The sequence below is a fragment of the Hibiscus syriacus genome, unplaced genomic scaffold (genome assembly GCF_006381635.1).
Source record: "Hibiscus syriacus cultivar Baekdansim isolate YM2019G1 unplaced genomic scaffold, ASM638163v2 tig00000002_pilon, whole genome shotgun sequence".
In the NCBI taxonomy this organism is placed as follows: domain Eukaryota; kingdom Viridiplantae; phylum Streptophyta; class Magnoliopsida; order Malvales; family Malvaceae; genus Hibiscus; species Hibiscus syriacus.
Window position 1 is genome coordinate 1,836,628 of NW_024061752.1, and position 25,323 is coordinate 1,861,950.

Consider the following 25,323-nt stretch of genomic DNA (forward strand, 5'->3'; position numbering starts at 1 on the left):
CAAACTCCAGGTCTTTTGTTCTTTATGTTCCTCGAAATTCAAAAAAAATCCAGTCATTGTCCTTTCTCTGACTTGTTTTTCAGTTCAACGAGTCTTTGTCGATGTTCAAGACTTCAAATTTCTTCCCCTTCACAATTGCATTCCTTTTCCCACCTTTTCACAGTCTTGAACTCTTCCAAATCTCCAAAACCCTGTTTTTTCTGAAGTGAAAAACCAAAAATATGTGCTCGGAAACAAGTCCACGGGTATCATTTTCGCATGATCTAATCAAACTAACGACCGAACCGAATAAATCTCGAGGGGACACAACGCTGTTAAAGCCATGTCCGGATTTCGAGTTCGACATTTGCAGCTTCGAGCAACAATATTCATCGGCAGATGAACTGTTTGCAAATGGAATGATACTTCCAAAAGTAGTAAAAAACGTGAAGTCGCAGTGGTTGTTTCTATTCCTCCACGGCCTAAATTGTCGACGACGGTAAAGGATTCAAGGAAAGAAATGGAGGAAAAGCCACAGTCCAAGTCGTTTTTGGGTTTCAAGAGAAGTAGCGGCCTCGACTTTTACAAAGACAAGAGCTTGGTTTGCTCTATACCGCTTCTTTCCCGAAGCAATTCGACCGGATTGGTCGCCAATCCGAAACGTTTGTCGATAAAAGACGGTAACAAGCATAGGAATTCAATGGTTTATCAGTTTCCTCAAAAGCCTCCTTTGAAGCATAGGAATTATGCATACGGCAATGGTGTTGGAATCAGTCCGGTTTTGAACGTGCCACCGCCTTACATCTCGACAGGAGCGGCAATTCTCTTCGGTTTAGGTTCTTTGTTACATAACGGGAAAGTTAAGAAGAGCAGGAAATGAAATTTTCCCACCATTTTTTCCCATTATTGATGTACATATTTATATGTTGATGCATATCTTGAGTTTTGAAAGTTCATTAATCAAAATAATAATTTGAACACAATTCATAACAATTTCTTTCCATAGGTAGGGTATTGGAGTTTTTGAGAGGCATAATACCCGAAAAAAAGAAAACAGTTAAAAGATGCTAAAAGATGAATCATTTGTGAATTTTATTACGAAAAGTGAAGACTTTCACATCCAAAAATTACAAAAAGAAGAAAAGAATTCTTCGAGTCGGTCTTGATTGTGTAGCGACTGAAATAATGCCTGGTTTTTATTCTTGTTGTTGGAGTTAATTGGTGCAGGAAACCACTGCATGCAACTGAATAAGCTGACCTCTTAAACTGCATTCTTCAACCTAAAAAAATGTAGCAATCCCTGTAAGTAAATGTTTGGACTTTTCGTTTTTCTTAAAGTATTTATGTCCGACATTAGAGACATTTTGAAGGCAAACCTGGTAGGTGTTTGTCTTGTGTAATAAATCTCCACATTCTTCAATAACAGATCTTTCTCTTATTGCCACTCTAGCTAATTCTGAAACTAAACTTTCCATTTCGTCAGCCTGCATTATTATAAAAAATACCAAAATGCATCAATCTTCGTCACTCTCCTATTCCTTTTTAAGCTTCACTCCATAAAGTTTTCCATAACAAGCCGGGGTGAGTCAAGTCGAGTTGAATGGAAAAAGTTCGAGTTTATAAATATTATTTTATTTAGTCCAAACTTATTTGAAATGTTTGATCACCACTAATAACAAGAAGGAAAATGTTTGATCTTGTTGGTATGATGAAGATCAAGCTTACCTTTGGTATAAAGCTTTGAACATGGCAAACTATCATTTCCATCAGTTTCATTGCAGAAGTCATTGCCTCCCCTATCTCTCTTGCATCTGCCTGCAAATAATCACAAACAAGAACACAATAAGAGATCCCTTCATCCGAATAAACAATGAATGAGAAACGAAGATGAAAGTGGAAAAAGTTTACCTTGACATTCCCACTGATCGGAAGTTGAACCGAAATGTTCGACAATGATTGAATAGTCTCGAACAATGAATTCAAATAATCCCCTTGGAAATCAGACCATTCTTCCAGATATGGCATCTGAAAAGAGGCCAAACAAGAACATGAAGACCAATCTCAATCATACATCCTAAAGTATCTATGTTTGAAACATATTGAATGTGAGTATGTGTTAGATAGATCGATAAATCCAAATATCAATATGAATTATGGAGATATAACCCTATACCGAACGATGGCACTTATTAAAGGTTTAAGGTCTTACTTGAGCTTCAAGAATTCTTGATAAGGTATTCATTCTTTGCAGAAGTTGAAGCTCCATGCGTTTCATTCTCACAAAATCATACAACTCTGATATCTTCACCTCAAGAGAATAAAGCATTCTCTAATAAAATAAAGGCACACAAGAATGGTTATTAGTTGAATCAGATGCATATGTTGATGACAATCCATTGAAAAAAATGATTAATAATAAAGCATAGGGCTAACCTCAGCCTCTCTTTTCTGAATTTGAGTGGAGGCTTCTGCCTTGGCATTGGCATATCTCCATTGCAAGTAACAATTGTAAAGCAGTTTCAGGGAATGTAAATCTTCTTGATGACGAGAAACTTTCTTCGACGCCCTTGTTGCATCGGTCCCGGGCTTTGAATGGGAAGGGACAGGAGGTAGTGAAAATGGGGTTATCTTAGCAGATTTTCCCTTCATTAGTCCATTATGATGATGAAACAGAGAAATATCTGAAGTCGATAATGGTGAATTCAGAGAGCGGGAGAAAAGGAAAGGAGGGAGTTTCGACGAGTCTCTGTCGGTATTCGCGTTTAGATCCGCTTGCAATCGAGTAGACTCGGAGTGTAACTTATCTGCATCAGGCATGGAAGAAACCAAATCTATACGGGACATAGCAGGGGATTCCAGAGAGGAAAACAAAGCATTGGGTTTTGATGATAAGGCGATCCCACTCGAATGCAGCAGCTTAGCGGCGGCTGAGACCTTGGCTGTCGATGAAATGTTTGCGCCTCGTTGGTTTAGTCTCATCGTTGTTGATGGTGGTAACGAAGCAGTTCTTTCAATAGTGGGCGTATCAGGCCTCAAAGGAGTACTTGTGTTTCTCCCTAACAATTTGCTACCATCGATAAAGGTTCTCGAATGACGATGCTTCTTTTTCGACGGCAATTCAGAGGGTCGCGGAGTCTCGCAAGGCGCGGGCAAGTTCTCGTCCGCCTCCGTATCCGTTTGATGTCTCTGCCGTTGCGATGAGACTGAACGGTGCTGTTTGTGAAGTATAGATTTCGAGGGGTCACCTGAAGAGTGGGAGGATGACACCGGAGACATGAACCTGGAGCTGACTTCTCTCACCCTGGGCCGCCGCGGTGGAGGCTGGGGAACCGCGGGAGGTGCCTCCTCATTACTTGTATGAGCAACTACTTCGTTCGCTTCTACTTCGTTCGCTTCCACCGTCATTACAAGAATAATATGTTGAAATTCGATCAATCTTGCAGTGATAAAGCTATCGATATATGATCACTAAACTAAAACAACAATTGACTGCAATTGGAAAAGCGAGAGTGTTTGGTGAAGAAGCAAAATAGCCGTTGGGAGCAACGTTCGAGTTTTTAAAAAATGAATCGCGTCATCCAACAGGCACGTGATTTGTAGCACTCTTAACGGGTCTCTGGTGAGTGATGGCCCAGCCCACACAACTACTAAAACATACGACCCATTAGCATTTAACTAAATAAAGTTGAAAGTATCTTGTGCGCTGCGCGTGCGCGGATGTATACGTATATTTGTATGTATGCATGCGTGTATGTACATACATATACACACGTACAAATAAATTTAATCTTTATTATTTATATATTTTATTAATTAAGTCTCAATATTAATTAAATTTAATAAATTTATTAAATTAATATTAAAAATATATTAATATAATTTAGTGGCTATACAGGTAGTTTACCCAGAGAGAAAAGAAAGGGAAACGCCCTTCCTTTGGTTCTCCGACTCAAAGGTTTGCAGAGAATTTCAATTCCCACGTTGAATCCTCCCAAATTCCAATGAAATAACATTTCATCAAAAATAATTCCAAAACCAAATCCCCTTTCCCCTTCATAATTCGCAATGTCCGGTTCATCACTCATGGATTCCCTGTTTCAACGCAGTTTAGAGGACCTAATCAAAGGCCTAAGACAACAGCTGATCGGCGAACAAGCGTTCATCTCCAAAGCCCTCGAAGAAATCTGCAAGGAAATCAAATCCACTGACCTCTCCACCAAAGCCACTGCTCTCCTCAAACTCTCCCATCTCTCCAATCTCCACTTCCACGGCATGTCGTTCGCTGCTTTCCATGCCTTGGAAGTCCTCTCCTCCCCTCGTTTCTCCCACAAAAAGATTGCTTACCACGCAATCTCACTTTCCTTCCACGACTCCACCCCTGTCCTTCTCCTCATAACTAATCATCTGCGCAAGGATCTTAACAGTACCAATGAGTTTGAAGTAAGTCTATCTCTTCAGTGTTTGTCTAGAATTGCTAACGTTGATCTCGCTAGAGATTTGACCCCGGAGGTTTTCACTTTACTGTCTAGTAATAAGCTTTATGTTCGGAAAAGGGCTGTAGCTGTAGTTTTAAGGGTTTTCGAGAAATACCCAGATTCTGTTAGGGTGTGTTTTAAGCGTTTAGTTGAGAATTTAGAGAATTCCGATCCTCAGATTTTGTCTGCAGTTGTTGGGGTGTTTTCTGAGCTAGCTTGTAAAGATCCCAGATCGTATCTTCCTCTGGCACCCGAGTTTTATAAGATTCTGGTTGATTCGAGAAACAATTGGATTTCGATTAAGGTATTGAAGATTTTCTCTAAGTTGGCTCCTCTAGAACCGAGGTTAGCAAAACGTGTTGTTGAGCCGATTTGTGATCTTTTGAGGAATACTGGGGCGAAATCATTATTGTTTGAGTGCATTAGGACTGTGGTTACTAGTTTGAGCGAGTATGAATCTGCTGTGAGGCTTGCGGTTGGAAAGGTTCGGGAGTTTTTGGTGGATGAGGATCCGAATCTTAAGTATCTAGGATTGCAGGCACTCAGGATTGTAGCTGAAAAGCACTTGTGGGTAGTGTCAGAGAATAAGGAAGTTGTAATCAAGTCATTGAGTGATGCGGATCCTAATATAAAGATTGAGTCGTTGCGTCTTGTGATGGCAATGGTATCTGGACATAATGTGTCTGAAATTTCCAGGGTTTTGGTCAATTATGCAATGAAATCCGATCCCGTGTTTTGTAATGAGATTCTTGGTTCTATTCTATCAACTTGTTCTAGGAATTTTTATGAGATTGTTGTTGACTTCGATTGGTATGTTTTACTTCTCGGTGAGATGTCTAGAATCCCACATTGCCAGATGGGAGAAGAAATTGAAAACCAGCTAATTGATATTGGTCTGAGGGTCAAGGATGTTAGACCAGAACTTGTCCGTGTTGCTCGTGATTTGCTGATTGATCCTGCTTTACTTGGAAATTCATTTTTGCATAGTGTATTATCTGCTTCTGCTTGGGCATCTGGAGAATATGTTGAGTTTTCAAGGAACCCGTTAGAACTTATGGAAGCACTATTACAGCCTCGCACTAGTTTGTTGCCACCATCAATAAGGGCAATTTACATTCAGTCTGCCTTTAAAGTGTTAGTTTTTTGTCTTCATACTTGCTTTGTGCGAGGGGGAAGTATTGTTCCCTCTGCATCTATGGATAATTTCCCCGCTGGAGTTTCAGCATCTGCATCCCATGAATCATTTGACGAAATTTCTGTTGAAAATAGTGCAGATGCGACTGTTGTACATGGCCAGACACATGCTTCTGCTCCTATCACCAAGGCGTCCATTGTAAATCTATTGAATCTGGTTGAGTTGGCTTTGGGCCCTCTATTAGGAAGCAATGATGTTGAAGTACAGGAGAGAGCACGGAATTTGCTTGGTTTTGTTGATTTGACAAAACCAGAAGTACTGAATTCATCGGTTCAAGAGAAAGAGGATTCTGAGGGAAAAGGAGTGGAAACTTCCAAAATAATCAAACTGATGTGCGATGCCTTTTCCAAGGAGCTCGGACCTGTCTCTTTAAGTGCCCAGGGAAAAGTTTCTCTGCCTGATGGGTTGATGCTTAAGGAAAACCTTGTTGACTTGGAAATGATATGTGGTGATATCAAACCACCTTCATCATACTCATTTTCTTTTGGAAGTCCTTACGAGGAGGAGAAGGATTGGTTGTCTTTTTCTAACCTGCATATTAAGGAAGACTCTGAACAATCAAATGAGTCCACTTCTCTGTTAGCTGAGCATCGTAAGCGCCATGGGTTGTACTATCTTCCTTCAGGGAAGAGTGAACTAATTTCAAATGATTATCCTCCTGCCAAGGACCCCACGTTACAAGGTGATATCAATGATAACACTGATGATCTTGTTGAAATCACAGAGGAATCCCTTAATCCAAAGAGAAAACCAAACCATGGCAAGCCCAGGCCTGTTGTGAAATTGGATGAAGTGGATGAGAAACCTGTTGCAATGAAGCAGCCTGAGCCTAGAGATGATTCACTCTCAAGTGCTGTTCGTGATGTTCTTTTTGGTAGTGAAGATATTCCACCCACTTCTTCTCGAAGCAACCTTTCTAATAATCCATCTAGCAAGAGAAAAGGAAAAGAAAAACAACATACGGATCCTCGTGTGGAATCAAGAGAAAATGTAATTGATAGAAATTCTAGTTCAAGGAGGAGCAAAGACCGTAGTCATGGTAAGGAGAGAAGATATAGAAGTCCAAAGAAGAAAAACGCCGAGGAAAGAAAAAATACTGATCAGAAAGAAAAAGAGAAGAGACATCGTGACCATGGTAGGCATAAATCACGACAAAGAGCCGAGGAGCCTTTGAAAGTTCCTGCACAAACGTCAGTGATTCCTGATTTCCTTTTATAGCTTGAGAGAAATTGGGTGATAAAATTAGCCCCTGTATTCTGCCTTCTTGTGTGCTTAAGGTTAGTTCTGCTGTAAATTTATACTTTTTCGTTTTCATGGGGGTATGTGGTTTATTGAAAGTTGAACACTGGGATTTGTATTTGGAGTTTACACATTTTGAGATTCAATTTTGAAACATTCTGTTCCTTGAGCATTGAATTGAGAAGCGTTCTGTGTTTCAATAGTAGGTATGGTTTTGCTTTGAGCTTTGGTTTTCATTTATATTTACTACTACTAGGTCCGAGGATATGCTATCTAATATCTTTGTGCATACTTATGTTTGAGCTTGAACACTAGGGCAACATATGTTTCAGTCTCGGCAGCTATGTAGACTGGCTCTGCGCTAGCTTATTTAGTCCGAGCGCATCAGTACGAGTGTCGCTGCGTCTCATGATTGCAGCCGAAATACATGGTGTGGACAATTTCAAGAGAAGTTATCAAGGACAAAAAAATATTATTTTTTGAACAACTTCTGCCCACGTGAAGGGGAAGATAAATTTTGCTCTTAATTAATGAGTATTGAACTTCAACCTAAGGGAGAAGGAAAAAAATATTAATCTATAAGTTTTAACCACTTACTTTATAAGTTGACATGATCAGAAATTATTTTATCTCTTTTATTAATGAGTAAAGTATATCGGAGATCATCAAACTATAATTAAATGATCATTGTGGCCATTAAATTTTTAAAATTTACAAAATAATCATTAAGTTTATCGAACTATTACAAAATGATCTTTAAATTTTATCTAATTGTTGCAAATTAATCATCATTAAATTTATAGAATTCTAATACTTATTACAATATCATAATGATCATTTTATAATAATTTAATAAATTTAATGATCATTTTATATTTTAAAAAATAATAATTTAAAATCTTCAATATTAGCTTTATTAACTATATAAATCGGACAAAAACGAGTTTGGATTTGAGAATTTTTTGAAACCGGGCCAAGGTACGGCCCAGCTCATGTAAGGTTAATAAAATGAAATGGTTGACTCGAAGTCAACGTCATTAAATTAACGTAATACACATAAATTACATAGGTTACTACGTGGCTATTACCCTGCTGTTTCCTCTAACATTCCAAGAACCTTCTTATTATTATTATTTTACAAACCTTCATTGTATTTAAACCCTTCCCTTACATCATTGTTTTTACACATCAATTTCCTCTCATTTATCTCTTTCCATCTTCCCATTTCGGTTGCTATCTGTTCATTTGTTTTTTTCCTTTCAAATCTCTCAATTCACCTGAAGAAAATGGCGACGAAACGGCTTCTTAGTGAATCATGTTCCGATCCAAATGAGTCGGCGAAGGAAAAACGCATGAAACTTCTTCCTTCTTTTGCTGCGTATGTTTTGAAGTTTTCTCAAGTGTGTGAAATTTTTTGTGTTTGATGATCATATGAAGTCTAATTATTTTGAGTTTCGAATTGGATTGGTGCAATTCAGAGCTAACTTCCTTAGCTGTTTATTATTAACAGTGTGATCGGAGACGATGCCATGGTTAAATGCTTGTCTGCAGCTCTTGAACCAGTCCTTAGAAGAGTGGTATGTATTTCAGCTTTTTTAGTATTCATATATGATTATATTATGGATTCATACTATCATTTCTGAGCTTTTTAATGATTGATTTTCGTTGTAATTTCTGTTAAGAGTTTGTTTTCCGGTACTTATTTATGATACGTTTTCAGGTGAACGAAGAAGTAGAGCGCAGTCTTCGAAACCGAATCCGTTTTTTCAGCAGGTCCCCCTCTCTTCGAATCCAAGCGCCGGAGCCATCGACCCTCGAGCTGATTTTCCCTAAACCCCTTACCGTTCCGATCTTTACCGGCAGCAAGATCGTCGATGAAGAGAGTTACCAGCTTCGAGTCATGTTGGTTGATACCAGGGGAAACCAAACGGTCCCGGTTCTTTTTCCAAGCCCAATTAAAGTAGATATCGTGGTTCTGGACGGCGACTTTCCATCTGTCGACGGTAAGAGTTGGAGTAGCGAAGAGTTTGATCGGAGCATCGTGAGAGAAAGAACTGGGAGACGTCCCTTGCTTACCGGAGAGTTAACGGTCACGGTGCGGGACGGAGTTGGCTTGATCGGTGATATCGAATTAACGGATAATTCAAGCTGGATTCGGAGTCGGAAGTTCCGAATCGGTGCAAAGGTTGCGCAAGGGAGTTCCAATGGTGTTCGGATTCGAGAAGCCATGACTGAAGCTTTTGTTGTCAAAGACCAACGTGGCGAACGTAAGTTTTCGTCCTTCTCCATACTAACCCACGTCTTTTCCATTACTATTATTTACATGTGAGAATTTATATTACACGGATAATTGCACTAAACGTCCTAAACTACTGCTCAAATTTTAAATTGGTCTCAACATTTCGAAACCTTTTAGTTTTCAAAGTTTGCATTTTATCAACACGGACATTAAATGTCGGTTTGAACCTGATTTAAAACATATTTAAAATATATGAATCAACATATATACATGTACTTAACACATTAGATAAATTGTCCAGTAGACACACATGTATTCAATTAGAATACTTTCAAGTTTAAGGATTAATCTAAAATTTAGACTAAACTATCCTATTGGCCATTAAACTATATGGTCGATTTTATTTTTACCACTAAAAAAATATTTTTATCATTTAAGTCATTGAACTTTCAGTATAGTTTTAATTAACCCACAGATTAATCTAAATATAATTTTTATTTATCATAAAACTAACCCTTAGCTTGGTTCAACGATTAAGTATTACACCTTCGTTCAGGTCAAGGTTTCAAATCCCCTTATGCCCATTATTATTTTACAAATATATTGCAACAATTACAATTTAACCTAAATATAATTTTTGTCAATCATGAAACAAATACTTAACTTGATTCAATGGTTAAGTATTGTACCTATACCTAGGTCTTAGGTTTAAATCACTCTAAACTCATTCTTATTTTCTTTAATTAGAACCAAATTGATAAAATGTGTAAATTTTGAAGATCAAATATATTATTATACAAATTTATGTAAATGTGACTTAATTTACAAAAAAAGTTATTTAATGATCAAAATAGAATCGACCTCATAGTTTAATTACTAATAAGATAATTATCTTAAAATTTAAACCCTAATTTGAAAGTGCCTGATGTAACTAAATCTATACTATATATCACAATAATCCTGTGGTCCCAAAGAACATTAGCTAGTACTACTACAGATATGCTTAAGATTTTGATGGTTCACTTAGAATCTACCTTAATTAATTTTCAATCATCAACAAGCTACATTAAAAATGATAACCTACAATTTTATCAATAACAACGGCGTTTGCTTATATTCTCCTCAGTTTCTAGCAGAGCAATTGTACATTGCATCTGACCATAGCTGAGTCTTATATATGTTTCTGTAAGCTAGGCCGAGTCAAACCCTAACCCTGTAATCACCAAACCACACCGTGAGCATACAGTATAAAATAATCCAGAACCGATGCTTGTTTAGTCGAGTAGTAAGAAATTCAATATTCTTTTAACGAAAATTTCAAATTCGAATTTTATATACAAAAGTCAAGGTCCATTCCATGGTCACAAAACCATTAAGATTGAGATAACATTCCCTTTTCCCATATTTTTTTAACTTCAAATCTAGGACGGAACTAACATCAAACACTGAGGTCAAATTTGTTTTATATTAAAAGAATAAGGTTATATTAAGTATTCAAGTCTAAAATTTGAGAAGAATAAATACTTTATTTAACTAATATTTAAATTAAAAAGGACCTAAAATGATATTTTTATCAAAAAAATCGGGAGGTGGTTGTAAGTAGATTCGTCCCTGTTCAAACCATTCATTAGTCATTTTCAGTCAACAAAGTGCTGCACCACTTCATATTAGGAGGATCTATAATATTACTTACTTGCCATGTATATCACCAAAACCATGTGTTTCAATCAGAGCCAGAAGCTGTTCTTCCGTCTCCCTCCTTCCTATTTAAAGAACTCATGTGTACTTTTCATTTTAAGTCTGAATTGTAGGTTGGGTCCCTCTACTAGCTAAAATTTAGGGTTAAGTGCTATACTTGTTTTGACCAATATACGCGAATTACTTGGAAAAAGACTCTTATACGAATTATTTGGTATTGAAGTATACAAGAAACATCATCCACCCACGTTGGGAGATGAGGTTTGGCGTCTAGTGAAGATCGGTAAAGATGGAGTATTCCACAAAAGGCTAGCCTCTGCGTGCATTAACACAGTGCAGGACTTCTTGAAAATGTGGGTCGTCGATCATGCCAGGCTTAGAACTGTAAGTATTTGCAATCACTTGCAATTTCGCTAATACCGTATAAAATTGTTTTACAACTAATATATCGAATATATATTAACTCTTCTTATATGTATGATCATATAAATAACTTGTTTCGAAACCACGTTGAAACAGATTTTAGGCACCGGAATGTCGGAGAAAATGTGGAGCGTCACAATCAAGCATGCCAAAACTTGTGTCATGGGAAACAAACATTATGTTTTTGGAGGATCGAATTGCAGAATCTGGTTGAGTCCCATTTGCCAACTTATTAAAGCAGAGATCAATGGGACATTTTATCCTACTCACAACCTCGGTGGTACTAACAAAGTATGTGTTATACTATCCTATTAGGGTATGAGACCCCTCAATGTTTAGTAGCCAAAAGGGTCCTATCTAAGCTGAATTAGATCGGATCAGATCCCATTTTGGATGATAAGTTCTCCCATCTTAAGGGATATCGAGTTCATTTTCACTCCATCCAATAGGATATTGGTTACTAAACTAAATATTTTGTTCATGTCTTTTGGGTCTTAAATGTCTATTAGTCTAATGGGATTTCCAATTTGCAGGCATACTTTGAAAACTTGGTCAGACAAGCATACGCAAATTGGTCTTCCCTGGAAGAGATAGAAGAGATTTCCAATGAAATCGGCCTTCTCACGCAAGGTAATCCTTTTTCCAATGAACACTTTCAACCTGTGCTTGTGGTTTTCCTTTTATTAAGTGTCAACTGATAATTCGATAAGGGCACGAATCTTTTGTTATTATATTAGTTGATAGTGATGCTCCAAGACCTTTTTAGTGATGTTTTATATGGAAATTTCCATACAGGGGATCATGTGGTAGACCCATACCCCAATCATCAACAAACCATGGTGAGATCATTTCAACAAAATGCGTATCTCACTGATTGTTCGATCGAGGGATATTTGCCGAGCGAAATGCAAGCAGACGGCGGTAGCTGGGAAGCAAGTCCGACGTATTTCAACACCGTAAATGAAAATGGGGTGGGAATAAACATATTGAAGTCGAATTCGGAAGACGATTTGACATCTCCGAGATCCTTTATCACAGAGGGTTGAAGGTGACTTATGCATCACTGCATGGAAACGAACATCTGGCAACAATGAGAGTGGTCAGTCAGATATGATCATCTTTGAGATAACTGTTGAAGCATTTAGCATAAACGTGGGAACGTATTTAAGTTGCAAGTGTACTTCTTTTTCTTCCTTCCCCCCTCCCCCTTAGTTTCCAATGCAATCTTCTAAGCAACTGATTGTATTGTAAATAAATAATAACCATCCGGCCGGTATTTTCTTTGGATGTCTAATAACTCATTATAGATTTATCACTCTAATGTACGCCTCCCCCATATCCAAAGAAGGTCATATAATTCAAACTTAAAAGATGTGTGTTTAGATGGCAAATATTTAAAGAATCGATAAATCTTCAAAAGATTCATTTATGATCATTAAATTTATCAAAATTTTATAATTATTATAACATTCTAATGATTATTTTATAATAGTTCGATAAATTTAATATTTTTTTAATTTTTAAAAGTTCAATGATCAAAATATTTATTTAAACATAATTTATTAACCCTAATATACTTTACCATTAAATTAATTATAATTATAAATTAAAAAGCCGTTATTAAAACTTGAAACCCGGTGCCGCTTTTATCTGACGAAACGTAACACGGTATATCAATAAAAGTCGATAAGTTGGCGAGAAATAAAGAGAAAATACTAAAGATATAATGAGAAATGAATCTAACCGTTAGAGATCTAAATTTCAAATCTCTTTCTTCTCTAAATACGAAAACTCTCTCTTTGTGCGCTCCTCTCACTGTTTGCAAGTCTCACTTAATCTTTGATCTGATCCAGAAGATTTGAGTAAGTGTTCTTTAATATTGTTTTACTGATTTTTGATTTGGCAATTTTGAGTTGGAAATGGAAAATAATCGAAGGAAGTGAACTTTCCTTCTAAGTAATTACTTTGACATCCACTTATAAACTGGATTAAGTTCATCGGTGAAAGAATGCTTCTGTTACTTAATTTTTTTTTACTAATTTAGCGATAGTAGTTAAAGTTCTTCTTTGTATAGCAAGATTCGGCTTTCTCGCCTTTTTTACTTCGTATTATTTTATATTTTGCTTACCTTTTCCAGCTGAATTGTATAAACTCTGAAGGATTTGATATATTTCAAAGCGACGCTAATTTTCAGCTTCATTAACTTCTAATCTTTTAGGAATATTGGCTTTCTATATGTTTCCCCATGTTTTCTGATTTATTCATAATTTGGTAAGTCCTCTTAGATTGTAGATTTGCTAATTACTTGTTTATATTTTGCTGATTGATTCCATTTCCAGTTTGTAATTTCACATATCATATTTAAGCAGCAAGACAGCAATACTTTTAGTGGTTTTTCAAATCTGAAAGACACAAAGGAGTATAGAAAAGATGGCTGCTAGAACTCCAGGAACCCCAGGCAATAAGATAGACAAGACACCAGTAACAACACCTGGAGGCCCAAAACCAAAGGAAGAGAAGATCGTCGTTACGGTAAGGTTAAGGCCTCTAAGTAAAAGAGAGCAATTGGCCAAAGATCAAGTAGCATGGGAATGCGTTGATGATCACACCATTGTTTCTAAGCATCCTTCTCAAGAACGCTCAGCTCAGCCATCTTCTTTCACATTTGGTAACTTGTTTAACTATATGTTATTTACATGGTTTTAAGTTTCATGGAAATGTGATGTTTGACTTTTTTCAATTTTTTTCCACTTTGTTTGCTCAGATAAAGTGTTTGGACCGTCATGCATAAATGAAATGGTTTATGAAGGAGTGAAGAATGTTGCTTTGTCTGCTTTGGGAGGAATAAATGGTATTTCGTTGTGTTCTTTTCTAGTGATTACTGTTTTGATGTCTGTTTATTAATTGTTTGTTTTTCCCTTTATTGAACACTTGAAATTATGTAATTTCTGGCACAGCTACTATATTTGCATATGGCCAAACCAGCAGTGGGAAGACATACACGATGAGAGGAATAACAGAGAAGGCTGTCAATGACATCTACCAGCATATAATGAATGTGAGACTCAGCTTCCCTTGAAGTCTTAACTATTTTTCTTGTTGCCCATAATATGGTTTGGAATTTGGATTTTATATGAGTAGTGGGTTGCTTTTCTAAATTGTTGTGTTATCCATTTGAAATTGTTGCAGACACCAGAGAGAGATTTTACCATTAAAATTTCGGGACTAGAAATTTATAATGAGAATGTTAGGGACCTGTTGAATTCTGAATTTGGCCGTAGTCTCAAGCTTCTAGATGATCCGGAGGTAATGGCTGTTATGGGAGCGTCTATGCTTTCAATCCTCCTCCAGTCATTTACTAGATTTTTGTCTGTTTAATCTTGGCTTGCAGAAAGGTACTGTGGTTGAGAAGTTGGTGGAAGAAACAGTCAGCAATGATCACCATCTAAGGCATCTAATTAGCATTTGTGAAGGTAATTAATGAAGCAATTGCTTTGAGTTAGCAGACCTTTTACCTCTATTAAATGTGAGTCTAACAGTTTTACTGGCATCTGTTGCAGCTCAAAGACATGTTGGAGAAACTGCCCTAAATGATTCTAGCTCACGGTCACACCAAATAATAAGGCTGGTATGAATGAGGATTTCTGTTGGTTTTGTTAGTATACTCGTTCCTTATGGAAGCCAATTCATAAATATCTTTGGCTTACATTGTAGACAATCGAGAGTACTTTGCGTGAAAATTCTGATTGTGTGAGATCATTTGTTGCAAGCCTGGTAAGAATGATCATATCACTTCTATGAGCTGTACACTCCACATTTGCTTTACTAGTTGCAGGATAGCTGGACAAGTCTGATCTAAATATAACGAAAAAGATATATGAATTGTTATTCTGATGACAATATGTTGGGACCAAACTTGCAGAACTTTGTAGATCTAGCTGGAAGTGAAAGAGCTTCACAAACAAATACTGATGGTGCAAGGCTCAGGGAAGGCTGTCATATTAACCTTAGTTTAATGACCCTGACAACTGTAATAAGAAAACTCAGGTCAGAGTCTATTCTAGCACATTTGCTGTTCATATATTAGTGCGTCAGTTTCAAGTATAATGAAGTGGGAGAAAAATAATGAATGAACTTCAAAACGTTACATATTTTAGCATTTGGTATCAACTACATCTACACTACCAGTTTTATTTTAAGTTCTATTATCATTTTGTTCATGACTGATTGATTTCTTTTTGCAGTGTTGGTAAAAGAAGTGGTCATATACCATACAGGGATTCGAAGCTTACTCGAATACTGCAGCACTCTCTAGGTGGAAATGCACGCACTGCCATCATATGTACTTTGAGTCCAGCACTAAGTCACTTTGAACAATCTCGTAATACTCTCTTCTTCGCTACCCGGGCAAAGGAAGTCACAAATAATGCACAAGTCAATATGGTACTTATTTCTTTCATTCCCGCTTTACGAGATTGACAAGGATTTCCAAATGATTTGTTGTTTGGAAACTTTGTTAGGTTGTTTCGAATAAGCAACTTGTCAAACATCTACAGAAAGAAGTAGCCAGGCTGGAAGCTGAGCTTCGCACCCCTGATCCTTCTAGGGAGAGAGACTTAAAAATACAACAAGTAATCATATTTCGAATAAGCTATTCAAGATCGTCTTCATCTTGAGTCGATTTATTTCATACTTTATATATTAAAGCATAGGTAATCACATATCTTGTTTTTGCTTTATAGATGGAAATGGAGATTGAAGAACTGAAGCGCCAAAGAGATCTGGCACAGTCCCAGGTGGATGAGTTACGCAGAAAACTTCAGGAAGATCAGCAGGTTCCCTCACTATTCCTTCTTATCTCTTCCTTGTTTCATTCTCTTTATATCTAGACCAAGTTCAGCTTACTTTTATGTGTCTATTTTCATATGCCTAACTCATTTGAATCACCAAAGCCATCTGTGAAGAAGTGTCTTTCATATTCTGATGTGCTGTCTCCAAAACTCGATGGGAAGGATTTAGGTTGTCATGATAAGACAAGAAAAACTATGCTGTTAAGGCAGTCTATGAGGCAATCATCAACTTCTCCATTCACACTTATGCATGAAATTCGTAAACTTGAACACCTCCAAGAGCAGCTAGGAGAAGAAGCAAATCGCGCTTTAGATGTACTTCAGAAAGAGGTGGCTTGTCATAGACTAGGTAATCAAGATGCAGCTGAGACAATTGCCAAGCTTCAAGCAGAAATAAGGGAGATGCAATCTGTCCGGTCAATCCCTAAGGAGGTTGAAGTTGGAACAGCTATAGCTCCAAATAAAAGTGTTAGTGCTAACCTCAAGGAAGAGATTACGAGACTTCATTCACAAGGCAGCACAATAGCTAACCTCGAGGAGCAATTAGAGAATGTTCAGAAGTCAATAGACAAATTGGTGATGTCTCTTCCAAGTAATCAAGAATCCAACTGTGAAACAACCCCCAAAAATAAGAATCAGTCTAAAAAGAAGAAGTTGCTTCCTTTAATGTCTAGTCACATTACAAACCGGCAAAATTTTCTAAAGTCTCCATGCTCGCCCCTATCAACCGCTCGGCAAGTTGTGGAGCCTGAGAATGAAGAAAACAGACCTCCAGAGGATGATGACATTGTCTTCAAGGAGACTATCACCGAGTCTGAGAATGGAACACCTGTGACGAGTGAAGAGGGTGGAGATGTCTCGTCAAAGGAAAGCACTCCAGTATACAGACGTTCAAGTTCAGTTAACATGAAGAAAATGCAGAAGATGTTCCAAAATGCAGCTGAGGAGAATGTACGAAGCATAAGAGCATATGTAACAGAACTGAAAGAGCGTGTTGCTAAACTGCAATACCAGAAACAGCTACTTGTTTGTCAGGTAAAATAACTGCCTTTGCCCTTTCTATACGTTTGTTTTTTACTTGCTCTTAGCCCTTAGGTGCTTGAGCTGGAATTTATCTAGTTTTTTACTTGCTCCCAGGTGCTTGAGCTGGAAGCAAATGAATTAGCCGGATACAATGTGGATGATGATGAGAATGCAATTGAAGCAGAGGAACCCCAAGTTGCATGGCATGTAACATTCAAGGAGCAAAGGCAGCAGATCATTGAGTTATGGGATGTCTGCTATGTCTCCATCATCCATAGGACACAGTTTTATTTGTTATTCAAGGGGGATCCCGCCGACCAAATATACATGGAAGTGGAGCTTAGGCGCTTAAATTGGATGCAGCAGCATTTCGCAGAACTAGGAAATGCAAGCCCAGCAATGGCAGGAGATGAGCCCACAATGTCATTATCATCAAGGTTCTCATTCATTCTCTCTTATTGAAGCATGCACATACATCTCTTTTTGCTTGAAATTTGTGTCTGTTTTCTTACAGCATCAGAGCCCTGAAGCGTGAAAGGGAATTCCTTGCAAAGAGGTTGACGACACGTTTGAGTTTCGACGAGAGAGACGCACTGTACATTAAAAGGAACGTACCGCTGGATGGAAAGCAGAGGAGACTGCAATTCATAAACAAACTTTGGACAGATCCTCATGATCCCAAACACATAGAGGAGAGTGCTCGGATAGTGGCAAAGCTTGTAGGGATTTGTGAAGGAGGTAACCTGTCAAAGGAGATGTTTGAGCTCAATTTTGCGCTACCTGCAGATAAGAAGCCTTGGATGGCAGGGTGGAATCAAATTTCAAACCTTCTTAATTTATAAGACAACTCTTTTGTTTGTAAGTACCTCTCCATTCTGTACATATAAATGATCTTTTGGAGTCCTTTCTCCAATGTTCTACTCTACTATCATCCGTTAGGGTTCACCTGGCCAAAGTTTTTAATAATTTTTTTTCTAAAATTTTAATTTAATTATCTTTAAATCAATGATTCAATCGATTAAACCGATCATGAATAAATTTTTTAAAAAGGTGTAATAATTCAACACTGATTTTCATTAAATAAGATTACGTCTGCAACAACTAGCAGAATATCATAGATAAAAGATCACACAAAATAAACATATTGGAGAAACCCCAAAGTATTGTTTTCGTAACACAGAGGCTATAAACTCGGTGCTTTTACTACAAACATCAAAACAAAGATCTTCTCAAACCACAACTATAATAAAATCCCTTCCCCTCTCTCAGATTCATACTGTGAGACATAGTAATAAATTATGGCCGCAACACAATCATAATATATTTTTTTAAGATCATTGCGACACCGTAATTTCATCCATAATTTAAAAATAGTGATAGAAGTGAAAAAAAGGAAAGGTTTTCAGCACTTGGGGAATGGAGTGCCACAGGTGGTGGCGACCTTCCTGGCATTTGGGGTGTTAACAAATTTCTTGAGATTTGGGTTCCTAAGATATTGGCAAAGGCAAGGCTTCTGTTCCTTGATCTTGCTGCAGCACGATTTGGACGGTGGAGATGATGATGTTATGGCACCCACGCAGGGGCTCAGCTCTGTTGGGCTGCATGTAACCGCCACCGACACCTCCGCTTCGGCCAGCAGGAGTAGCACCACCAGCACCGCAGCCGACGCAAACACTGCCGTGTATGATGCCTTCATTCGGTTAGAGTTTTAGTCTCTCTATGCAGGTGGTGAGTGAGAGCGTGTGGACTAGTGATGTTGGATGCAGAATCTAGTGGGTTTTGCCCGTAATTTATAGTGGTGGGGGTTTGGTAAAAATGGGAATTTTAGGTGGAAATTAGGGGCAATTTCTCATGTGGGAATTTAGAAAAAGAGGAGAATTGTGAAATATAGATAATTTTTAGTTTGGTCCCACTTGTATGATAAATTCGGTGGGATTTACTAAATGAAGAAATCCCCCATAAGGTGTGAGATTCAAGCATGCAAGTGGAAGCTCCTTGATCTAATGATTTCAACCCACTATAGCAAATAAAAAAAAACTCCGAAAGCATGTATATTAATAAAGAATTCCATGTTTTTCAAACAAAATTTCAAGTTTATATTTTGTAGGTGATTAATTTTTTTATATTTTTTTTATAAATTTATCTTAATTCGATTTTAAATATATTTTTTGTTTAGAAATGTTTTCCACCATACGGTGTGGACAGAATGAAAATTCACTTGTATTTTAGCAGAAACCTTTTCACAGAGTCTTTGTTCGCACAGAGATTAGACAACGATGGGCACCGAAATGTGAGGCTTTCATTTCAAGTGGTGTGACAATAAGTAAGCATGTGAATTAAGAGTAATAATTAATGAGCATGCTCGCTCTTAATTAATTAATTATTAATTCCTTTTGCCTAAACATTTTCAGAAAATTGATAATCTGGTTGACACCTCTCTCTTCATTCAGATCAATTCAGTCCAATCATTTTAAAAAAATGAAAAGAAAATCGGTACTGCTTATTGGCCTTAATCAGGATTAACATAGGCATGAATTACTGCCACCCACTCTAATGCTACGATTAAGTCCTCATTGCAATTATTCACGACAATCATAACGGATGATTTTTTTGCAATAATGTAGTTGAAAAAAAATTGTTCGACTCTCAAAATTATTTTTTTAAATAGGATGATTGTTATAGTACACCCAAAGACGCTTTATAGTCCATGCGACCATAATATAAATTTGAATGCGTCTCTCATATTTTTTTTCATATTTTTTTTTAAATTTTAATCATTAGATAAAAATTAAGAAGGCTAAAATTGGGGGAGAGACGCATTGTGATATGGGGGAGGGGGAGTCGCTTGGTGTTTCATGCGACTTTAGGGAGACGTGAGAAGCCTAGTGCGACTTCGATGATGAAGCTTATGGTATGAACTTTGTCGTACATTTAAATTTTAGAGAATTATAATTTTAGATAAATTCGTTATTTGTCAACGACATTCGAAATGAATCCCCTCAATTTAGTTCACGGCAAACTAATTTTATTAAAGATGTATTAAATTTGATAAATACGATTTATTCTAACATAATTTCCAAAATAATTCTTCAACATCCAATTTTTATATCATTCCTGTTATTTCACTAAATAAGCCTCGCAACGACTAATTTATATATTTTATCCAATTTCCAATGTCTGAAATATTCCCTAGGACGAATAACAATTCTCTTATAAATCCAATGAAATGTTATTTATCTGTTTAGCATATACAATATTTATAATAAATATATGAATCCAGGGGTGGTTGTATTATTGTGAAAGCAATCCCTTAACAACTCATTATTTTTATATTTGTCCATGTAATTGATCTCTTAATTTATTACGATCATATTATTATATTTTAATAAAACACAAATTAGACAACAGCAAAGCAGATTTTTAATGACAAGCCTGCTCCTATTACTATCTTCATCATGCATCCAACTACGACCGTGGAGACAAATCTTGTTAACATGTCTTAGTCTACCAAAAGCAACATATTCGGTTGCCTCTACATTGAAACTCAAACCATTGAAAATTTTGATTATTTTAGTTGTTTGATAGTTCATGCAGCCCTTAGCAGACTATTCAACCTAAAAATTAATAATAACAAACGAATAATTATTATTTTGTTAAGATTCATCACTACTCATAATATAATCAAACATATATTAAAACACAATATATATATATATATATATTGTTTGTCTCAACAGCCAATCTAGGCAAGTGTTGGTCGAAACCTTTACATGAATTTAGAAAATCCGATATGAAAATGCAACAAAATCGTGGGGAGCAATAATTCTCATTGAGAACCCCTAGCCAACCTCCTCTAAATTTGACCCACAAAATACATAGTATATGTATCCCAAAGCTTTGATTCGCCGCCTGTTGAAACGGCCTCTAGCTGCTTCAAGTCCTCTTATTTGAATTTTTAATCTCGGCCTTCCAGTTTCGTATTCTTCTATCAAAGCTTGAGTGTTATATACATATATGTGTATATATATAATGAATCTTTAATTACATCAAAGCTTGAATGCAATTAGTTTTGTTGAGTGGAAAAAGAACAATGGGTGAAAAGATAATGTACGATACGATTTTGGCTAGAAGCTTCAGTAAGTATGACCAAAAGAAGTTAGGATATGGAGCTTTTCTTGCTTGCTTTCTCATTGCATTGAGCTTCTGCACGGTCTTCAAGCCCTACTCGAGTCCTTTGCCAGTTAGTAAGTTCCCCCATTTGATTTTTTCTTTCTTTTGCATGACCTACGTGACAATATTATAATTATAATTTAGTGAACGTGCCGTTATTTTGCAGTAAATAAGAGTTTGTCCATGGATGTTGATCTGAAAATGCTAAAGATCACAGAGTCAGGCAGCTCTCTGAAGTTAAGGGCCAATGATACAAGCAGTTTCATACCGATAGTTGTCGATAAAACAAGCAGGTCTGAGATTGAGATGGTGGTGGTAGCCAATAAAACAATCAGCTCCAACACAGTAGCTGACGATGAAGGTGACAGGATGAGCAGTTCCAAGGCTCCTGGATTCAACTACACTAAGGTGGCATTGAGCAACGAAACAATTAGCTCCAATAGGGCAGTGTCTGCGCCAGAGATCAACAATGGAAGCAGCTCTCAGCAAGTCACGGGTAAGTGTGCTCTTTTTGTGTTTGAAGCTGCGGTTCGAATATATGGAGGTGCAACCGTTCTTTTTCTTAATTTTAAATTTTGATTGTTCAGGTGCTGTGCCGGAGAGAAAAATGAAGCCAATTTGCAATGTTAACGGAAGAACAGAATTCTGTGAGATGAAAGGAGATATAAGGATCCATGGGAAATCCTCTACGGTTTTCATGTCTGCTTCTTCCATGGAAAATAGTTGGGGGATCATCAGTCCTTTCGCTCGAAAAGGTGATGAAGAGGCTTTGAATCACGTGACGAAATGGTCGATAAAATCCGGGGTAATGGATGGCTATGGATTACCACGATGCGATCGAAAATACGAAGTTTCGTCCATAGTTTTCTCGCTAGGGGGATATGCAGGGAACAATTTCCATGACTACACTGACGTAGTTATTCCTTTATATCAAACTGCTCGAGAGTTTGATGGAGAAGTAAAGTTTCTTTTTACCGACAAGAATCCATTGTGGATCAACAAGTTCAAAACTATACTACGAAAGCTTTCGAGATACGAACCGGTCGACATCGATAAAGAAGAACAAGTTCATTGTTTCCCAAGCGTGATCGTTGGCCTGAAACGTGACCCTAGAGAGCTGAGGATCGATCCTTCGAAATCACCGTACTCAATGAACGACTTCAGGCAGTTTCTTAGAAGTGCTTACTCCTTGCGAAAAGCCACTGCTATAAAATTGACCGGTAACGGCCGGAAAAGAAAACTGCGGCTCCTCATTCTTTCGAGAAAACGAACACGAGCGTTTACTAATGTAAACGACATCACAAGGATGGCGAGGAGTTTAGGCTACAAAGTAGTCGTCGCGGAGGCGGACTCGAATGTAGCGAGAGTAGCGGCCACCGTGAATGGTTGCGACGTAATGATGGGAGTCCATGGAGCTGGCTTGACCAACATGGTTTTTCTTCCGGAGAATGCGGTTTTGATCCAGGTTCTTCCGATCGGAGGGTTCGAGTGGCTAGCCCGGACCGACTTCGAAGAGCCATCCAAGGACATGATCAATTTAAGGTACTTGGAATACAAGATCAAAACGGAAGAGAGTACTTTGATGCAACAATATCCACCGGAACATGAGGTTATAAGCAATCCATCTGCCATACAAAAACAGGGTTGGGATACATTCAAGTCGGTGTACTTGCAACGACAAAATGTCAACCTCGATATTCATAGGTTTAAGTACACTCTATTGAGAGCTCTTGAGCTCTTACGTCGGTAAATATTTATATATATTTATTCATCGTCTTCGTCCCTATATTTTTTTTTATTGTCATCTCATTTTTGACGACAGAATTCTTTTCCGATGAGAATAGAGAGTGAGTGAAATTATTTATTCATTTAGAATATTTGCTTTGTTACGAGATAGATGTTTGAGTGTTTCAATTTTAAGCAAATTATTTGGGTAGTTACAAGAGATACATTTCAATTACAATTAGAGATAATTGCATCACACTTCTCTAAATTATGATTCTTATTTTAAATTAGTCCTTAAATTTTTGAACATTTTAATTTCATATCTAAATTATGACTCATTTTAAATTGATCTAAATTTTTTTTGAAAGTTTTCATTCCCAAACTTTTAAACGTTCCAATAACACTCCCAAAATCATTCAAAATGTTCAAAAGTTTGGGGATCAATATAGATTGAATGTTATAATTTGGTGATAATTTGAGAATGTTCAAAAGTTTGATAATCAAATTAGAAAGAAAATAATAATTTAAGGATGAAATTAAAATATTCAAAAAATTGAAAAACAATTTAAAATGAGAATTGATACATGTAATGCAATTAACTCATAAAATTAAAAATATATTTACAATTAATGTATTTAAGATCAAGCAAGATTTATATTTAATCAAAAGTAAACATTAAAATACATTAAATGAAAATCAAATATATATATTAAAAAGAAACATTATAACACAGATGAATTAAAATTTGAATCAAAATAGATCTCAATTTGAACTAAAATTTCATATAAATTTTATCATAAAGTGAGTTCTAAACCTTAAATCTTACAATACTCAAGTCTCAACATTATTATCAAAGATGGACCGAAAGGTGTTTGTTGGGGGCATCATACTAAAAATTTTAAATTATCATATATTTTATATTTTTCTTTGTATTTTTTAATTGATAATATATTTTTGATCTCATAATTTTATAAGTTCATCCCTCCAAAAGTTTTAAAAGTTTGTTCCGGTAATGTAAAATCTTGAATTTGTTCTTGCTTACTATTGAACCAAACCTTGATATTGAATGGTTATCATTGTTTATTAAGGTTATTAATATAACATTTTCTAAAAAAATTAAAAAAAAATCAAAATTTAACTTATAAAATGAAATATGATATAACACTTAGATCGTATTTTAATTGTTATTTCTTGATGTTCAAGGAGTTAAAAATCATGACGATCGTGAAAGCATTGCTTGCTTGTCACTATCATATCATAGGTTGTATTTATTTATTTATTTACCCCTATTACTATTAAAATATGAATTACCGCGCGGATATCAACTCAGTTTGCATAATTGTTTACCATTTTCCCTAGATTTTCATACATTTATTGTGTTGGCTGGTAGGGTGACGTATAGCTCATTCATTTGATATATATATGTCAGCAGCCAAGCTCAATTCACAGTTCTGGTTGACTGTTCACCTATTTTGATTTTGACAGATAATCGTTACTCATGATGGCCGGGCTGGATATTCTGAGAATGATGGATGTTTGAGTGCAGAGAATCAGTTTCAAGGAAAGCATAAATCAAATAGAAAGAAGCAAGACCGAGCAGACTAACGACTAATAGGTTGTTTGTTTACTTTAGAATGATTAAGCGCTGTATAATTCAAATGTTGAATGATTCAGAGGCTCTGTATGAATTAGTTGTGACATGCTGCTTGATAATGGTTTTGAATCATTCAGAATATACTTTTGTGCTGAATCATTCAGAATGTACTTCTGTGTTAAATCATTTAACACTGTTTTGTTGAATCAGTCAGTACTGAATCAGTCAGATGTGAGAAACAAACGCGTTGAATGCTGAACGGTTCAACATTCATAGCTGAATAGTTCTATTCATAGCCAAACAAACAGCCACTAAGTCAGGAAGAAGATGATTGAATAGTGAATAATACTTATGATTATATCCCACTTGGGAGCTGACCTGAAGCCCAAGAATGCATGGTATTGACTCATTCTTCTTGTCCTTGTCCGGAAGCTTTGGCCAGTTTGTGTACTGAGAAAGCTTGATTTAATGTCAGCTTAATTTCGAGGGACCCCATGGGTTGATAAAAGGTTACTTGTACGGAGCCAAGTATGAATATGGGCTATACATGATGCATCGATCGTTGTTCATAGATAACATGGAATTTTGCACAAGCAAGTGGTGCCTCAGGGTGAGGGAATCACTTTAACTATGACGACAAAAAAAGGCATATAAGCATATTATAGCATCGGAATGTTTGACAGATTACATGGTGGAGTAGACCAGGAAATCCT

At 36.6% G+C, this 25,323-nt stretch overlaps 6 protein-coding genes across 6 annotated transcripts; 5 read left to right on the plus strand and 1 right to left on the minus strand.

The window, feature by feature from the left end:
• The first annotated feature begins 499 nt into the window (after window positions 1-499).
• On the plus strand, window positions 500-859 carry LOC120178229. The gene has a single exon (XM_039184386.1). It carries the CDS (start codon window positions 500-502, stop codon window positions 857-859), a length of 360 nt encoding a protein of 119 aa, XP_039040317.1.
• Window positions 860-1,052: 193 nt separating this feature from the next.
• On the minus strand, window positions 1,053-3,422 carry LOC120117604 (protein ENDOSPERM DEFECTIVE 1-like). The gene is made up of 6 exons (XM_039138096.1): window positions 2,413-3,422; window positions 2,189-2,308; window positions 1,888-2,004; window positions 1,705-1,794; window positions 1,356-1,463; window positions 1,053-1,259 (listed from the first exon to the last, which is right to left on the minus strand). The coding sequence occupies exons 1-6, from the start codon at window positions 3,382-3,384 to the stop codon at window positions 1,194-1,196; spliced, it is 1,473 nt and encodes a 490-aa protein (XP_038994027.1). The 5' UTR covers window positions 3,385-3,422; the 3' UTR covers window positions 1,053-1,193.
• Window positions 3,423-3,904: 482 nt separating this feature from the next.
• Window positions 3,905-7,050, plus strand: LOC120214521 (AP-3 complex subunit delta-like). Its single transcript, XM_039212431.1, has one exon. The coding sequence runs from the start codon at window positions 4,045-4,047 to the stop codon at window positions 6,865-6,867; it is 2,823 nt and encodes a 940-aa protein (XP_039068362.1). The 5' UTR covers window positions 3,905-4,044; the 3' UTR covers window positions 6,868-7,050.
• Window positions 7,051-8,111: 1,061 nt separating this feature from the next.
• LOC120214779 (protein SAR DEFICIENT 1-like) lies at window positions 8,112-12,448 on the plus strand. The gene is made up of 8 exons (XM_039212617.1): window positions 8,112-8,266; window positions 8,399-8,465; window positions 8,609-9,155; window positions 11,049-11,209; window positions 11,345-11,539; window positions 11,782-11,878; window positions 12,044-12,307; window positions 12,374-12,448. The coding sequence occupies exons 1-7, from the start codon at window positions 8,175-8,177 to the stop codon at window positions 12,292-12,294; spliced, it is 1,410 nt and encodes a 469-aa protein (XP_039068548.1). The 5' UTR covers window positions 8,112-8,174; the 3' UTR covers window positions 12,295-12,307; window positions 12,374-12,448.
• A 1,178-nt stretch (window positions 12,449-13,626) lies between these two features.
• Window positions 13,627-18,048, plus strand: LOC120215068 (kinesin-like protein NACK1). Its single transcript, XM_039212873.1, has 14 exons — window positions 13,627-13,916; window positions 14,013-14,099; window positions 14,206-14,306; window positions 14,438-14,554; window positions 14,640-14,721; window positions 14,809-14,876; window positions 14,963-15,022; window positions 15,171-15,295; window positions 15,493-15,691; window positions 15,769-15,879; window positions 15,991-16,083; window positions 16,138-17,133; window positions 17,236-17,558; window positions 17,636-18,048. The coding sequence occupies exons 1-14, from the start codon at window positions 13,679-13,681 to the stop codon at window positions 17,961-17,963; spliced, it is 2,928 nt and encodes a 975-aa protein (XP_039068804.1). The 5' UTR covers window positions 13,627-13,678; the 3' UTR covers window positions 17,964-18,048.
• Window positions 18,049-21,892: 3,844 nt separating this feature from the next.
• Window positions 21,893-23,041, plus strand: LOC120214877 (alpha-1,3-arabinosyltransferase XAT3-like). Its single transcript, XM_039212709.1, has one exon. It carries the CDS (start codon window positions 21,899-21,901, stop codon window positions 23,039-23,041), a length of 1,143 nt encoding a protein of 380 aa, XP_039068640.1. The 5' UTR covers window positions 21,893-21,898.
• Window positions 23,042-25,323: the final 2,282 nt, after the last annotated feature.

Bases quoted from the DNA above. Each gene is read 5' to 3' on its own strand.
- LOC120178229 (XM_039184386.1), top strand. From the start codon at position 500: ATGGAGGAAAAGCCACAGTCCAAGTCGTTTTTGGGTTTCAAGAGAAGT.
- LOC120117604 (XM_039138096.1), bottom strand. From the start codon at position 3,384: ATGACGGTGGAAGCGAACGAAGTAGAAGCGAACGAAGTAGTTGCTCAT. The intron at 2,309-2,412 runs GTTAGCCCTATG...TTATTTTATTAG, and splicing joins TTCAGAAAAGAGAGGCTGAG to AGAATGCTTTATTCTCTTGA. The intron at 1,795-1,887 runs GTAAACTTTTTC...GATTATTTGCAG, and splicing joins CGATCAGTGGGAATGTCAAG to GCAGATGCAAGAGAGATAGG.
- LOC120214521 (XM_039212431.1), top strand. From the start codon at position 4,045: ATGTCCGGTTCATCACTCATGGATTCCCTGTTTCAACGCAGTTTAGAG.
- LOC120214779 (XM_039212617.1), top strand. From the start codon at position 8,175: ATGGCGACGAAACGGCTTCTTAGTGAATCATGTTCCGATCCAAATGAG. The intron at 11,210-11,344 runs GTAAGTATTTGC...ACGTTGAAACAG, and splicing joins ATCATGCCAGGCTTAGAACT to ATTTTAGGCACCGGAATGTC. The intron at 11,540-11,781 runs GTATGTGTTATA...TCCAATTTGCAG, and splicing joins ACCTCGGTGGTACTAACAAA to GCATACTTTGAAAACTTGGT.
- LOC120215068 (XM_039212873.1), top strand. From the start codon at position 13,679: ATGGCTGCTAGAACTCCAGGAACCCCAGGCAATAAGATAGACAAGACA. The intron at 13,917-14,012 runs GTAACTTGTTTA...TTGTTTGCTCAG, and splicing joins GCCATCTTCTTTCACATTTG to ATAAAGTGTTTGGACCGTCA. The intron at 15,023-15,170 runs GTAAGAATGATC...CCAAACTTGCAG, and splicing joins GATCATTTGTTGCAAGCCTG to AACTTTGTAGATCTAGCTGG.
- LOC120214877 (XM_039212709.1), top strand. From the start codon at position 21,899: ATGAAGCCAATTTGCAATGTTAACGGAAGAACAGAATTCTGTGAGATG.